The sequence below is a fragment of the Ctenocephalides felis genome, unplaced genomic scaffold (assembly GCF_003426905.1).
Source record: "Ctenocephalides felis isolate EL2017-DRISC unplaced genomic scaffold, ASM342690v1 CF-g0.4_SCAFFOLD_01170, whole genome shotgun sequence".
Classification (NCBI taxonomy): Eukaryota; Metazoa; Arthropoda; class Insecta; order Siphonaptera; family Pulicidae; genus Ctenocephalides; species Ctenocephalides felis.
In genome coordinates this window covers 84,066,781-84,084,728 of record NW_020537324.1, presented here as the reverse complement: position 1 = coordinate 84,084,728, position 17,948 = coordinate 84,066,781, and the positions used below count along the sequence as shown (strand labels likewise).

Sequence of the window (17,948 nt, the reverse complement as noted above, 5' to 3'; positions counted from 1 at the left end):
AAAAAAATTGAGAAAAATGTTGAAATATATACCAATACAACTTGAAAGTTTCGTTTCAATTGAATATTTATTTCCTTCCAGAAAAAATCCTAAAAAAAAGCGATTTTTTGAAGCCTCTAAAGCAGGCTCCCCCATTTAATATTGTGTAGTCCTTAGTAATATTTTATTAATTAACTTTTCGAATTTAATTATCGTATTAGCGAATTTTTTTATAAAAAACGTGATTTTTTTTCAAGTTGCAAAGAATGTGTAAATTTCAATTTTTTTCGGAAGTTTTAGGTGTAACTAGAATCTATACAATTGAAAATATATATTTTTTGTTTCGGCTGAAAATTGTGACCTGCACTTTTCCCACCTGCACGCTCGTGGCGCATCGGCAAAATGCTTGTAAAAAAAATAAGAAGAATGTTGAAATATATACCAATAAAACCTGAAAGTTTCGTTTCAATTGAATATTTATTTCCTTCCCGAAAATTTCCTAAAAATAGCGATATTTTGAAGCCTCTAAAGCAGGCTCCCCCACTTAATATTGTGTAGTCCTTAGTAGTGTTTGATTAATTAACTTGTCTTACCTGGTCTCTTCAAAACAGATTAATCTTGGTAACAATCTTCTCCCTGCACATGTGACAAGTCTTCAAAGGCTCCGCACACTTTTCACAAGCCCATGCCCACACAAAAAGGCCACATTCCTCCTCCGCCTCATGCAAATGGAACAACAATGTATTTCCTCAATCTCTTGAATCTTGCTCTCCAAATATTTCATTCTGTCCGAGACAGAAGGCTGGGATTCCGATTGTGGCTTTTTCGTTGATTTTCTTCGATGGTTGCTGATTGTTTCGTTGCTGGTTCTATTAAAAATACTCTGGTTAGGAACAGAGGACACATTTTTTCATTCTGGAAGCGCAGTCGTCGCAGGCTATCTTGTGCCGCAGGGCTCGAAGATTGGACCGGATTTTAAGTTCATTACAGACCTAAAATAAACAGTAATATCATATATAAGTATATGCACTTTATTAACCTCCCGAAGGAGCAGTTTTTTTCATCAAAAAATCCGAATCGCTAATTTTATGTTTTCTCTCGACGTTTCAAGACATTCTGAATCGAATGAGACCAAATTTGGAAAAAGTATGTGTGTGTGTGTGCGTGTGTGTGAACAGATTTTTTTGCTGTAAATCGACGTTTTTTCAAAAACGGCCTGGACCGATTTCAAAAATTTAAAAGCCATTCGATGTTCCTCGATGTTTGTTTGTCAGTTTTGTGCGACGATCGGCCAAGCCGTTTTTTATAAATCGCAGAAAAGTGAAAAATTTTCGCCTACGTTTTAAGCCCGCAATTCCGAATCGATTTTGAAAATTCAAAAACCTTTCGAAAGATATCGATTGGAAATCGTGCTGATTAGTTTTTGGTAAATCTCGGCCGGGCCGTTTTCTTGTAATAACGTGTTAAAAAAAATTTTTTGACTATTTTTATTATTATTTTTTTGGCGGTAGATACCATAGTCTTCTAGATCATACTAAAATATTACGGCCCTACGACAACTTGTTTAGCTTTAAAAATTCGTCGAAGTTTGCAAAAATTAGTATGATCTTTTTGGCATTTGTCAAAATTAGAATTTTTATCGACGTTTGCTCAAAAACGCCTGAACCGATTTCAGAAATTTAAAAAGCATTTGATGTATCTCGATGAGGATTATCGTTTCTTCAGTTTCTCAGTTTTGTGTGACGATCGGCCGAGCCGTTTCTTTGTAATTTGGAAAAAAGTGTTAAACGTTTCGTCCACATTTAAGCTCATACTACCGAACCGATTTAAAAAATCAAAAACTGTTCAAAAGATATTAGTTGGGAATGACACTGATTAGTTTTAGGTGAAAATCTACCGAGCCGTTTTCTTGTAATTAACTATTAAAAAAAAAATTAAACCGATTTTCATAGAATTTTTTTTTGGCGATATATATCATAGTCTTATAGAACTTACTGAAATATTACGGCCTTACAACAAGTAGTTTAGTTTAAAAAATTTATTAAAGTTTGAGAAAATGAGTAGTTTTTTTTAACGTTTGTTAAAAATAAATTAGATGATTTAGTTGGTAAATGATAGAGTACTTGGTCTGTAACATAGTAAACCATTAACGTCCTACGAAAACTGGTTCAATTATAAAAATTATAGATTTTTGAAAATTTGGTTTTAAAAAATACTCCGACCGGGTTGACGTGTTCGATTTTCAATAATGTGTAATAAATCCACTCGGAATACTTTTAATCACTCATAAATTAATTTATTTTTTATTGATTAAGTCGATTATTTACACAAATCGGGAAGTTCATGTAACTTCCCTCAAGGCTAAATACCAATACCAACTAGTTATTCTATTCTATTTACCATGCATTCGCTGGGCATCTCCAACTGTTCATTCTCGTTCTCATTGTGCTTAATTTTAGACTGCCTCTCATTCAATGAGAGTGTCATCAAATTCTGTGGCAAATTATTGACAGAGACAGCATTACTATTTCCATGAGAATGCGATGGGCCACTGATGTTCATCGAGGAGCGTCCCACGGGCAATGGGGGCACCTGTTTCATTGGTGGAGCTGCAGGAGGCGGCCGCTTGGAGCGGAAGTACATCAGAATCTATAAAAGAATTATAAACATTTATATATATTTATATATATATATATAATATATTATTATATATATATATATATAAATCTCGTGTCACAATGTTGGTTCGCGATGGACGCCCAAACTACTGAACCGATTTTAAATTTTATTGGCTCATCGTGTGCATATATATCCAACTTAGGTTATAGGAAATTTTGAAAAGTAAATTTGAAATATAAATATATAATTTCTATAAATTTCTAAAAATTTTGGCAGAAAATGACCAAAAAAAAAAAAAACAACACTAAAATGACAAATGTCAAAATTAAGAAAATTTCGATATATAATTTTTGAAAAAAAAATTGACATTTTAAAAAATAAAATTCAAAAACATGTACATATATAGAAATATCCAACATTTAAATACAAATTTAATGAAATGCTATATTCAAAATCACTGTTTATAGTTTTAAATCTAATTAAAAATCAATGCTTAAAAATTTGAATAAATGTTGACATGTAAAAAATTAAATGTCATTTGTCAGTATTTATGAAAATAATTATATAAATAGTTTTACGATTTAGATTTAATTGATTAGCTTACCAAATTATTTCGGAAACCAAAACTTCATCAAAACATTATAGATCAGAGATCACAATAAAAAGCGGCATATTGAATTTAAAATTAATCATAAACAAAATTTTTACATTTCACAAAAAATGTTTAACGACTTACTTCAATAAGAAGCAAATAAGTTAATTATTCCAAGTTATGTTATAGGCAATATTGCCAAGCAAATTATAGATACAAAACATTATTGTAAAATAAATATTATCATATTATATTAATCTTGGACCAAGAAGGAAATATTTTGACATTTATAAATTTAGTGCAAATTGGATATATGAAATTGACATTCACTATTTTTCAATTAAATGCAAATGTAAAAAATCAAATATTTATATAAAAATTGTATATTTAGATAAAGATACTGCGTCGATTTAGACTAAAATTTAATGTATTCTTTAATTAAAAAAAAATGACATAAACACAATTAAAATAAACAAAACACTATGATGCGTTGGAATTATTTATCGGAGTGTAAAGAAATTTATGTAATTAAAATATAATATCATTATTAATATATCGGTTAAGATATATTTTGATTGTCATCGCAAATGCTAATCTTACAAGAAATTGTAACCTCTTAAATGGAATAAATAGTACATTCTGAGGGTATCATTGGAATCTGACAAAAACAAACTAGACAAACTAAATATTATATCATATTATATTAAATTTTGACCGAAAAGAAAATATTTTGACAATTATAATTAATTTGAAATAAAATGCAAATGTCAAAAATCAGATCTTTATATAAAAAATACACAATATTCCTGTGTTGATTTAGCCAAACTTATGAATTTAACAATTATATTTATATATTCATTGGACTTAAAATAATTATTAATTTATTAACAAATAAATAATATTTGAAAGAAAATTTTATTGACATATATGACATGACAAAAGTATAATAAACAAAAAACTATGATGCGAGTGAATTAATTTTTGAAGTATGAAATGTCAAATAATTTTGAAAATTATAACAAGTTTTTAACTATTTGTCAAAGAATCAGAGTTCAAATCTATTAAATATTTGATTTTTGGCACTTTTATTAATTTTTTATCAATTTAGGCATATTTTTATGGCAAAACAACGTTTGCCGGGTTAGCTAGTATATATATATATATATATATATATATATATATATATATATATCCTTATATTTACCTTTCTCGATTCCTCATTCTGCACCAACTCCAGAGCAGTCTTTCCCTTCCCGTTCCTGGCATCCAGCTGACATCCTTCTCTGGTTAAATAGCAAGCAATAGCCATCCCTACTCGATGTTCAGTCAATGTTGCCAGTTTCTGGTGATCACAAAGAGCCCTTATACATGGTGCATCCGACTGTAAGGGCAGAGGTGCATCTGCTACACTTTTTATTATCGCTAAATGCAGAGCAGTGTCTCCGTCTTCATCACGAGCCGTTAAGGAGCAACGGAGCGATACTAGGGTTTCTATCACATTGCAATGACCTAGAAATAGAAATAGAAATAGAAATATATATATATACTAGATGACCCGACATACGTTGTCCTGTACCCATGTCTACAATTTTTTATTATAATATACTAATATTTACCCTTTACCTAAAAATAATAATTATTGTTTTTTTAATTACTCTTTACGCCAAAATACATATACATTTATAATATGAAATATAATATTAAAACTGCTTTAAATAAAGTGATGAGTCTCAATTCCCACACTATATTGGAAATTGAAGTCTTTTAAACGATATAACATAACCATAACCATAACATAACACTGGTACTTCATGTTGGATTAAATTAATTTAATTTTTTATTATTTAAATATCCAAAATTGCATCTTAAACTTCTCCTAATCAATATCGTGAGGGCCGAATTGTATGTATTCATCTCTAGTTTCCCATTTGTTGTTATAAAGTGAAATTTGTACGAATTTTAAAAATATTGTGGAAAGATTACTAAATGATGCAAAGAAATTATCTATTGAAGAATAAAACTATATTGAAAATTTAATATCGGAATCTTATGTAGGCGCCCCCTAAGGCGGTTGCTCGTATTTTTCGCATTCATCGCATTAAAGGTAGGACCGGCCCTGATTAATACTTAATTTCATATTTTAAGTAAATTATTTTGTCATATCCTGTTCATATGTGTATCATTCAATCTACCTTACATACATATACTGTCTTTTATATTACTTTAATTTCTGGCATATCTCAGCTGCTTTTCGGCAATAATAATGTAGACATTTCATTTTTCTTATTCATAATCATAAATTTATTATACATATTCTAATATTGTCTAGGTTCATGAGTAAATTGAAATTTTTAGCAGATGATAGTTTTGATTTTGCAATTTTTTCCATTTATTTCTACAATATAGCACATACATCCCAGTAATTTATAATCACATACATCCTAGAAAATTTTCTCAACAAACTTCAGAAAGATTCATCAAAATCCGAATAATCGTTTAGGAGGAGTATACAGCGAGTGCTTGTAATTTAATATGAACTTTATATAATAGCAATAAAGCTCAAATTGATTCTATGTTTTAGTTAGAAAACGTTTGTATGAGAAAAAGATAAGGGTTGTTTTTAGGGTTTTCGCGGCAATTATTCGATTTTTTCTCGCCGTAAGAACCATCCTTGGACTTCAACAAACATTTTAAAAAAAGAATTGGCAAAATTGGTCCAGGCGTTGTTGAGTTATGCGCTTACCAACACATTTTGCGATCCATTTTTATATATAAGATATATATATATATATATATATATATTTGTATTTTTTTTTTGCAGCCCAACCGTCGAATTAAAAAAAGGTTAAATAACAAGATTAAAGAACAAATAACAATGAACAGTGTTGTGTTCAATAGTGCACACAACGCTATGCTACCATAACATTAAATATAGGAGGGCAATATGTGCTCCTCCTATTTCTCGTTTGTTAATTAATAGTATTTTATTATTTTACACAAATTTAGTATTAAATAAATTTTTACATCATAATTAATGTTTCCTGTTTTTCCTGGTTTGATTACTGAATGATGACACACATCAAGTGTCGAAACGTATAATGGAATAAATAATTTTGTTATTTAATCTTTTTTTAATTCGACGGTTGGGCTGCAAAAAATTTTACAAATATGTATCAACGTCGACAAAACTTTCATCATATATATATATATATATATAATATATATATATTACTCGTATATATATATATATCGTATATATATATTATATATATATATATATATATATTTCCTTCCTTTACCCCTTACCTTGGGATACGGCCAACAGCAAAGCAGTCTGTCCCCTAGCATTTGTCAAGTCTCTATCGGCGCCCCCGCGTTCTATGAGAGCCCTAGCGACCGCAGCGTGTCCATTCAAAGCCGCCAAATGTATTGCAGCAAACCGTCTGCCTTTCTAGAATCCGCCAATTGTCTGGCACGCCTCAAAAGTTGTATTGTGGCAGTTAGAGAGCCTTTTAGAGCCGCATGGTGCAAAGCGTTGAAACCACGATGATTTTGAATTGTCACATCATAAGCTGGGTGGTAATAGACACATTTTTAGACTTGGGTGCGTGCACCAAAATTTATTTGTGGTATCGATATGTACTTACCAGGAGTGTTGCATAATAAGTCGATAACTTCAGCACTGTCCTTGCCAATGGCATCATGGAGTGCAGTATCTCCGTATGAATCCTGATAAGATATGTCATTATCATTATGTGATAATATTATTATATAATAATATATTTACTTGTATATTGACGTCGACTCCATATTTCAGTAAGACTTTAACACAATGTGGTGGCTTTTTGTGGGCTGATATATGCAGGGCAGTACATTTGGAAGCGTTCAGTACGTTTATATGGGCTCCAGCTTTTAATAATACTTCCATTACCTGAAAAATAAAAATATAACCTGAATAAAAAATAAATTCTTCAACTTAATAAAAAATTAGTAATACATTATAAGCGGATGGAAAAACTAGCTTATATGTATTGCAAATTATCAAAATACTAAAGTCCATATTTCAACTACAAATTATTCAAAATTTCAAATCCAAGTTTATATAACAGATTTTACTAGATTTTAGTAAATTTTATCTAGTTTCTATTAGTGTAAACATACTATAATGTTTGAGAATAAAATTAAAAGTTATTTCAAGAAATGTAAAAAATGATCTAAATGCATATATAACAATATATCAAAATACTGAAGTCCGCGTTTCAACAACAAATTATTCAAAATTTCAATATCTGAGTGTATATAACAGATTATACTAGATTTTAGTAAATTTTGTCTGGTTTCTACTAATGTAAACAAATTATGATGTCTGAGAATAAAATTAAAAGTTATTTAAAGAAAACTGAACAAATGTTCGAAACCCCTACACTTGCAAATTATCAAGATACTAAAGTCCGAATAATCCGAATAAATTTCAACAACGAATTATTCAAAATTTCAATATCGTAGTGTATATAACAGTTTTTACTAGATTTTCGTAAATTTTATCTAGTTTTTACTGATGTATATAAAACAATAAGACCGGAACAAAATTTTGGAAGTATTCAAAAAAACTAAAAAAAGTCCTGAGTTCACATATTATTAAACATATTATCACGAAATAAATGTTCCAATAAGTTTTATTTAAAATTTTGTTATATAGCTTTACACTAAATTTTAGTAAATTTTGTCTAGTTTTTACTAATGTACACAAATTAAAATGTTTGGAATGAAAAGTCGTTTTGAGAAATGTAAAAAAAATCACATATTGCTATGTATCAAATACTAATGACAAAAAACTAATTCAATTGAATCTAAATAAAAACTACCAGCTAACTCTTTCAACCAATTTTAAAGTTAGTAACATTCAAACAGGTAAAAATACTTGCATGCTATTTTTACCCGCCCTGTTCATAATATATTAAGTAAGTATTAAAATTATACACTGTGTTACATATCCAACTATCTATTTACCTCTGGTTGGTTACCAAAAGCTGCATAATGCAACGTTGAATCCTTATCATTATCAGTCTGATTCACATCGGCACCTTTATCTAATAAATATTTGACCAAATTTAAGTGACCCTGATGAGCTGCTACTTGCAAACAAGATTTGCCACCACTTCTCGCATCCACCTTAAAAAAAGAAAACAATTGTTAATATACGTTAGATAACCATATCAAAATCTATTAATACCTGATCGGGATGTTGTTCTATGTATTTTTTAACGTAATCCATATTGCCTTGTGCAGCTTCTCGAACCAATTTATCAAAACCTGTACTGCTGGCCATAACTGGTAAAGGCGTTACTATAAAAGACATATAATGTTAAGTACAAATTAATTATAAATACAAATAATGTTAAACAATTATTTTCGCTTACAAACTGGTTCGTTCCTGTGATGACTCAAATCAGCCATGCTGTTACATCGTTCTGGATTCATCGTGGCTAATCTTTGAGGTGATGTTGATGTATTTAAAGGCAGATTCAGTGAAGTTACACATTGTGGATTCAAAGTCCAAGTTTTCTTTTCAATCTCGATGCGCAAGTCGCCGTCGCTGTAGACTTTTGTTACTACGCCTGTTTTTCCCAAAGCCTGAGAAAAAAATTATGATGAAAGAGAATATAAATATTATTTATATCTTATCAATAATTACCTGCAACATATCTTCGACCCATTCCCCATGACCTCTTTGCAAAGTTCTGACGGCTTGGGCATCACAGATGACCCTGACTTTGTCTCCGATGTTGAACGTCTGCCTTCCTGTAGGCTGTTGATGTTGATGGGGATGAGTTGATGTTGATGCACCATCGTTGACACCATTTATTGGGGCAGCTAGATAACAGATTCGTAATAGATAATGAAAAAGTGTATATAAAAATAATTAGTTAAATATAAATTGAAATAAATGATATATATGTATATATATATATATATATAATATATATTATATATATATATATTAACAAAGTCTAGTAATCGTGCTTAACATCAATAAAAAACATGAATTTCTTTCAAAAATTTATTTTAAATCCATACGTTTTGGCTATAATCCTAGCCTTCATTCAGTGGAAACTAAAAATAAAATTAAAAACTAAAACAATTGAATTGGAGTGAAAATAAAAAATAAAATAGTAAATAGTAGTTACGATTAGTTAATCTTAGTGTAATTTAATTTACATAGGAGAAACAAGCCAGAACTTAATAAACGTTTACAACAACATAAAAAAATTAAAAAAATCCAAGGCAATGTAAAACTATGATTGCGGAGCATATTTATACTTTAAAACACAATATGGTCTTTTCTAACCCGACTGTACTACAATTCGAACAAAATTTATTCAATCGAAGAATTATAGAAGGATCTTTTTTAACTATTTAGAGTAATAAAACAATAAATAAACGGAATGAACTTAACACGCTGTGCGACACAAACCTCTTTTATTTAGATAGTATTTCCAAATTTCTCACAAAACAATAAAAACGACGCCCAAAGGATTCGCAATTCGTTCCACACATGTGTAGAATCTTGGTAAAAAAAAATATTTTTTTTAAAAAGTCGTTTCTCCATTATATCTTCAACCAGTCTGCGAACAACACATTATCTAATTGTGATTTTTTAAATTAGTATTTTGTGAAAATATTGTGTAATTACAAGTTTAATGTTTATAATACATAGTGTAGTGCATTACCATATCCTGATACCATGGATTAATAAAATCTTCCAATTTAACACTAAGATTAACTAATTGTAAGTACTATTTACTATTTTATTTTTTCTTTTTACTTCAATTCAATTGTTTTTAGTTTTTAATTTTATTTTTAGTTTCCACTGAATGAAGGCTAGGATTATAGCCGAAACGTATGGATATAGAATAAATTTTTGAAAGAAATTCATGTTTTTTATTGATGTTATGCCCGATTACTAGACTTTGTTAATACATATGTCAACATCAAATTCAGAATCATACAATATATATATATATATATATATATATATATATATATATATATATATATATATGTATATATGTATATATAAGTACCTGCTGTTCCATCCACTCGAACCAAGGCTGCAGGATGAAACGTCCATCGATTCGAACAGCCTTCATATTGGACGCGAATGTCTCCACGTTCAGTTACTCTATGCACTGTGCCAATCTATTTGCAATAAAATAGTTTAAGAATACATATAAATAACATAACTATTGCCTATTAAGTGTGTTTACCTTTCCTATATACTGGGCCATTCTAGGATTCCATCCACCATGACCCTGCTGCATTTGTTTCAATGGCTCCTGCTCCATGACGACTTTAACTCGCTCGCCGACGGCGAAAAAGGAATTATTACAGGTGCCATTGTTTGTGGCTTTTGTACTCATTTTTAATCTGGTCGGATGTCCTGGCTCAGATTTACCTAAAATTGAAAATATTTTAATTTGAATTAAATCATAATTAATTTTAGAAACCACAATCTTGTTCTTGAATTTATTTATTATAATCATCTATTATTCTTACCTAAAACAGGCATATGATCTCTGTAGTAATAACCTCCACTAGATTCTTGCACATACTTCAAATCGACATTACCTTTATGCCCAAGCCTGAAATTAAAATGGAATATTTATAAATCATATATTGTAACTTATTACTGTAATTATTATTATTTACCTATAAACATTAGTGGATCCTGTAACCCAACTAACATGAGCTACTGATCTAATTGATTCGTTATCCCAACCTCGGATGTCCATCACACGACCAACTTGACCTGGTAAAGGAACATTTAATTCAAATAAATACAATAATTTATATATACATATATCTACATATATAAAAATAAGCTGGATTTTCCTTCCAACGATATAACTCCAGAACGCACGAACCGATTTCGACAATTTTGCATTCGTTGAAAAGTTCTCGGCCTCCGCAAGGTTTATAGCGGAGCATGGCATCGTGCCCTAATGCAAATTGTTGGAACTACACGCACCGTAATTAAAAATTCGAGTAAAGACATTAGTGAGAACTATCAGAATTAAGCTTGGTTAAGTCAACGAGCAATTCTTGCCGCAAAGAATAATGATGTACACGCACTGAATTACACCATTCAATCAAAAATTGCTGACGATTTGGTGACATACCAATGATTCCGACTGGTCTTCCGTTTCCGTCGCAAGGCCAATCGCTTAGTGTTTGCGGGATAAATTTCAAATAGATTATTTAGAAAATCATTGTTTTTCACATGGACAGTTATACGTTGCCTGTTCACGAGTTGGAAAACCATCCGCTTTGTTTGTGTTAACGTCAGACCAAAAACCAAAAAATGTGGTTTACCAAAGAGCACTTCAATGAAACGGATAATTTGCGGATTCACTTTCATTTACTTAGAGAAGTTCAACTAAAAAACATTTAATTTTTGTAATCGAAATAAATTCATTACTGTAATAAAATCAATTTTTTCCTTTTCAAATATAAAACAAACAAAAAATTTCTTCATCTTTCTCACGAAACCATCTGGTGGCGAAACGGAGTTCGTCGGGTTTGCTAGTATTTTATATATTCCATGGGGTTTTATAGTGCTCAAAATAAGTTTAAAAATGAGTACTGCAAAAGGGTTTTTTTTGCATTTAAATCAAATAGTTTTATTAGTGCCATTTTCACTAAAATTACAATTAATCGTATTTGATTTAAAATTAACTTGGCTCAAGATATCACGCAAATTGGAGCACAGTAAAAAAGTTCACAGGTTACACACTTCTTTCTCTCCATTTATTTACTGCACTAATTTCAATGATCGTAGATAGAATAGTGCACATATGAAAAGGATTTGACCAATTAATATATAGTAGGAGATTATAAAAATTATGGGCAACATTATTGAAGCAATATTTTGAGTGAAAAAATCCAATGTGATATTGTACCTTTACCGCGGATACTATATATTAATTCTTTCTGAATTCGTTTAAATGACTGCAATTTCCAATACGTATATCTTAAGCTATAAATCACAAAGGCAGAATTTTTGTGTCATAAATTTGGAAAATCGATCTTTTAGTCGTGAATAAACAAAAAATCATTTATTTATACATCTACATCTACAGGATTGACTAAAAATATTGGATAACCCTTGCCATTAAAATAAATTCAGCTATTGGAAATAAATTTGTTTAATAAATTGTAGTGTATATTTCTAATATACTATTTTATTGAACATATTTCAATATTTTTGTTCGATGGTCTTATGTGGCTGATTTGAAATTCACAGTATAATTAAAGAGTTAAGTGTGAGTTCTGAGACTCATCATTTTATTTAAAGCAGTTGTATATTTAAGATCCCCCATATGGATGTATATACATTTCGTTATGGACTGTAGTGTGAAAAACACAATAATTTTTAACCAACTGGTAAATATCAGTATAGGTTATTAAAAAAATTGAAACTTTTGAATTGTAGACATGGGTACAGCACAACGTCTGTCGGGTCATCTAGTATATTTAACTTCCCGTAGTGTAAGTTATTGTAATGGGCTGAAAATCGAAATTGAAAATTTTTACATTTCTCGACGTTTTGAAGGTTTCTGAACATTTTGGCATACCTCAGAAAAAATGGATGCGTGTGTGTGTGAGGGTGTATGTATGGATACAAATTTCCAGTCACGTTTTCGGGCGCAGGGATCAACCGATTTGAATCGTTCAAAAAAACATTTGATTCCTATAGATAGGGAGATGATCTGATTAGTTTTTGGCAAAGGCAGGTCCAGCAATTACGGAGATAAAGAGCAAATCGTGCAGAAAATAGGAATCGAATCGAATCGAGTGGTTATTAGTTTTTGGCAAAGGCAGACCTAGCCATTTCGGAGATACAGAGCTAAATGTGCAAAAAATGGCAGTTTTTGAGAGAACTAAGCGTCCGATTTGAATGATTCAAAGAACTTTCTGCTTGTTTTAACAAAATAATTGATTTTGGAAAAAAAATTTGATTCAAAATTTTTTTTTTTCAATTTTTTTTTTTTGGTATATCGAAAATAATTCAGATTTTAATCGTAATTCTGACTAAAGTTCTAATGTACTTTATGCAAACAAATATATTTAACTTTGCAATTCAGTTTATATAATTCTTATAAATATTAGACAATGTTACAATATTTATAATAATCTATTTGAAAACATTCAATATTTCTCGAACATTTTGTTACGGTACGGGAAGTTCCAGCAATTTGCCTTAAGGCACGATGCCATACACCCCACTAGTTATATTACTATATTGTTTACCTTCTCCTCCGTCTTGATTACCCCATTCCCAATTTGTTCCACGGACAACTTTAGCACCAACAAATATTCCTTTGAGTTGGATTTTGACTGCATTTTTTCTAGGTCCCACTTGTACTCTAAAATTAGTAAAAAGTACAATAATAAAATTTCACCACCTTTATCATTAAAAATGCTAAAAATTCCAATGATTGTATATAAAGCATGGAGTATAAATTTTTGGAATCAGCAAGGTGTGGCTAAGGTTTTATTTCTACGACTGAATTTCGACTACTAACCCCGGACTGTTGGGTGTCTGGTATCTTATGAATGGATGTTCGATATCGTGTTTATCGTCACCGTAACACGAAACGCACAGGTCGTAGTCCGGACAGGTCGCGCAGCGAAACCTTATGCCCGCCAGGCCGTTCCTTTTGCACTCGTCGCAGATTATGTTCGGATGGACGACACCTGGTAGAAGACAGAAAAAAATAAGGTAAACAGATAAAACCATCTCTAAACTATTGAAATGGAAATAGTAATTGTTTGACAGGCAATGCACACCATTTTCAGATAATCGTTGAGGGTTTAACGCAAGCTTGTAGAGGACTTTAATTAAAATAAAGACCTATAGTGCAGTAAACGGAGCGTTTTGGGTCTGAATTTTTTTACTGTCCGAATTGCATGAAATTTTGGAATTAGGTTCATCTTACCCTCAAGTTCAAAAGTGAAAACAATTCAGATGACACCCCTTCTCAATTATGTAATTACATTTTTTTCAAAATAACGTCGGAATTCGATAGAACTAATTATAAGCAAAAAATGTCTTTTATAAACTAATACTTTTCAAGTTACTGGTCACTAAAAATTCATATATTTTTGGCGTTGTTCTACGTTTTTTGCAAATATCTCCTAAAATATACATTCTAACAAAAATCATGTAATGAACAATATAATGTTAATAAAAATCTTAATAAATGGGTGTTTTAAAAAGTGTTCTAGGAATAATATTAAGCAAGATTTGAAAGATCAAAGTCGTTTTTTATTTCGTTCAAGATTTAATTGTTGTATTTAAAGCCATCTAGTGGTGAGGTTTTACTTTTATGCATTTCGGTGAAATTCGGTATTATAGTGCTCAAAATAAGCTTTAAAATGAGTGCTGTTACAAGTATTTTGCGTGTAAAATGAGTGAGCTATCATGCAAACAAGAAGCTTATACGATGTTTTTTTTTAAAGCATATGGTTTAATGAGCGCCATTTCCACATGTAATTCACATTCCATCTAGAATTCACTTTATTATAGACATCTTGATGGATTCTAGCAGATTCACTACTTTAGTACAAACTATTTTCAGAAAATTCACGATTTTATAAAAACTTTTTTTCCAATTTTTTTAAAAACCGAAATTATTTTCATTATATCTCAAAAAGAATAAAAGATACGTATAAAAGCATATAGATAAAAATCAAAGGAATCTTTCTGGCTTATTATTGTTTTTTATTATTTTTCTTTCACACAAAAATTGACAGAGTTATGAATGCTTAAAAGACTACGGGGCCGCGCAAATTGGAAAAAAAGGTTTTTATAAAATCGTGAGTTTTCTGAAAATAGTTTGTACTAAAGCAGTGAATCTGCTAGAATCCATCAAGATGTCCATAATGAAGTGAATTCTAGATGGAATGTAAATTACTTTAATTCTGGTGGAAATGGCGCTCATTAAACCATATGATTTAAAAGAAAAAAAACTTTGTATATGCTTCTTATTTGTATGTTAGCTCACCATTTTACACGCAAAAAATTGTAACAGCACTCATTTTAAAGCTTATGTTGAGCACTATAAAAACCAATTTCACCGAAATGCATAAAATGTAAAACTTCACACTAGATGGCTTTAAATACAACAATTAAATCTTGAACGAAATAAAAACGACTTTGCTCTTTCAAATCTTGCTTAATATTTTTCCTAGAACACTTTATGTAATACCGATTATTAAGTTTTTATTGACATTATTTTGTTCACTACATGATTTTTGTTTTAAAATGTATATTTTAGGAGATATTTGCAAAAAAAACGGAGAAAAACGCCAAAAATATATCAATTTTAGTGGCCAGTAACTTGAAAAGTATAGTTTTTTTGAAAACATAGAAGACATTTTTTCTTATAATTAGTTCTTCTATCGATTTCCGACGTTATTTTGAAAAAAATGTAATAACACAATTGAGAAAAGGTGTCATCCCCCGAACCCGAATTGTTTTCACTTTTGAACTTGAGGGTGAGATGAACCTAATTCCAAAATTTCATTTAATTCGGAGCACAGTAAAAAAATTCAGACCTAAAACGCTCCGTTTACTGCACTAATATAAGTATATGAGTGTTATAGATATATATTGAATGACTAATAAAATCGATTAATAAAAGTCAATTATTTTTCTAGTTACCTGTCTGTGCATTATCGACAGCCCTCAGATCGTATCTGCCCTGATGTCCTGTCCTGTAGTTCGTCCTCAGACCGGCGTCCCAACAAACGACCACTGTTAATTCAGGCGAGTGCGTCGATCCGGCACTGCCTATTTCGCAAACAGTCCCGCAGTGGCCCTCGCCTCCGTCTAATTAGAAAAGAAATAGTAAAACACTGGAGGGCAAAAAATTAAAAAAAAAGTAAACAAAAGGGCACAAAAATTTAAAAGACTAATAATAGTTAGAATCTTATAATTTATCGTTTCGTGGTTTTTCAATACTTAAATGACCTTTAAAGTGTGAATTTCTTCAACACTTTTTTCATCTTTGTAAGAGAATTTTTTTGCAACCACCAGCTATTTGCAAAAAACGTTTCGAGATCGTGATCTTCGGTGTAAATTCTTATAGTAATAGTGGTGTATGGCATCGTGCCTTAAGGCAAATTGCTGGAACTTCCGTACTGTAATGATATTCGAGAAATTTTAAACGTTTCAAATATATTATTGCACAATAGTGTAACTTTCATTATGTTTACTATCTTGTTATATCTGAGCAAACAAATGTATATCATAAGTAATTTATCTCCAGAACATTAACAATCGTCATTTCATTTCGAATTCAATTTAAAAAAAAAATAGTGTCTAATTGCACAAAATTGAAAAAAGTGCTCCCGTATAGTTACAGTCTAAACGCATTTGAAATAATTCCGTGCGACATTTTCACTTACTGTGTTAGCTTGGCGGCATTTCACATTTTTCAATAGTTTTCACAAAATTGGAAAGTGCTCCAGTACAAAAACAGTCTAAACGCACTTGGGTAAACATTTGTACCAGAGTGGCGATTAGACAGTGCTTAGCCTGAAAATTGTTTCAATTTTTAATCCAAAAAAAATACAAAAATATTTTTTGAAAAAAAAATTAGAAACATTTTTTTTCCAAAAGCAATTATTTTGTTGAAACAAGCAAGCAAATCGGACGCTTAGTTCTCTCAAAACTGCCATTTTTTAACATTTAGCTCTGTATCTCCTAAACCGGGGTCACCTTTGCCAAAAACTTTTAACACAGTCTAATGCACTTGGATAAATATTTGCACCAGAGTGGGCTTAGACTGTGTAGCCTGGGTAATTTTTTAAATTTTAATCTAAAATTACAAAATATTAAAAAAAAAAAATTAGGAACAATTTTTTTTTCCAAAAGCAATTATTATGTGTAAACAAGCAGAAAGTTCTTTGAATCATTTAAATCGGACGCTTAGTTCACTCAAGAAATGCATTTTTTAAACATTTAGCTGTATCTCCGAAACCGCTGGGTCTACCTTTGCCAAAAACTAGTCACCACTTCTACCAATCATAACAAATTGAATGTTTTTTGGATCTTTCAATCGGATGTCCGTTCTCTCTAAAACTCGATTGTTTTTTTTTTATTTCTACACTTTTACTCTTATCTCCGTAATTGCCGGACCTGCCTTTTACAAAAACAATTTCAACATCTCCCTATCAATAGGAATCGGATGTTTTTTGAACCAACCAAATCGGTTGATCCGTGTAACCGAAACGTGGACGAAAAATTGTATCCACACACACACAAACACATCCATTTTGTCTGAGTATGCAAAATGTTCAGAAACCTTTGAAACGCGACGAAATGCAACCCCTCACTATAACTCACCCTACGGAAACTAATAATCTTTAAATATAGATAGGCCTATCAACTTTCTTCTACAAGGACTCGACACTATACTAATGTGCTCAAATTTGCATCTTAATAATCGTTCATTCGTAATACGAAATTTCACATATCGACACAACACATACATACATATATATATAATATACCTTATATCCATATGTCCAATTGTTTAAAACTAAACGTACAAATTTTTTAGACAGACAGGATGTACATCTAGAAATATTTGGCAATTGACCAAGCATACACACATTCAATTTTTTATTCGATTGTAAATTTTTCGCAAACCAACTTGTTATCTGAAGTGAATTTATACTTTTCAATCTA

The 17,948-nt window shown here is 30.5% G+C and overlaps 1 protein-coding gene across 1 annotated transcript in view; it reads right to left on the bottom strand.

Annotated features, from left to right (window-relative positions):
* Positions 1-866: 866 nt before the first annotated feature.
* Positions 867-17,948, bottom strand: part of LOC113367838 (E3 ubiquitin-protein ligase MIB2-like) — a 50,117-nt gene continuing 33,035 nt past the window's right edge. The window contains 18 exon segments of the mRNA XM_026609416.1: positions 867-971; positions 2,380-2,628; positions 4,395-4,699; positions 6,497-6,631; positions 6,634-6,762; positions 6,838-6,919; positions 6,978-7,121; positions 8,201-8,362; positions 8,424-8,536; positions 8,611-8,824; positions 8,886-9,064; positions 10,276-10,390; positions 10,459-10,646; positions 10,748-10,833; positions 10,901-11,000; positions 13,502-13,617; positions 13,777-13,948; positions 15,918-16,085. Coding sequence (XP_026465201.1) covers positions 867-971; positions 2,380-2,628; positions 4,395-4,699; positions 6,497-6,631; positions 6,634-6,762; positions 6,838-6,919; positions 6,978-7,121; positions 8,201-8,362; positions 8,424-8,536; positions 8,611-8,824; positions 8,886-9,064; positions 10,276-10,390; positions 10,459-10,646; positions 10,748-10,833; positions 10,901-11,000; positions 13,502-13,617; positions 13,777-13,948; positions 15,918-16,085 — 2,762 coding nt within the window.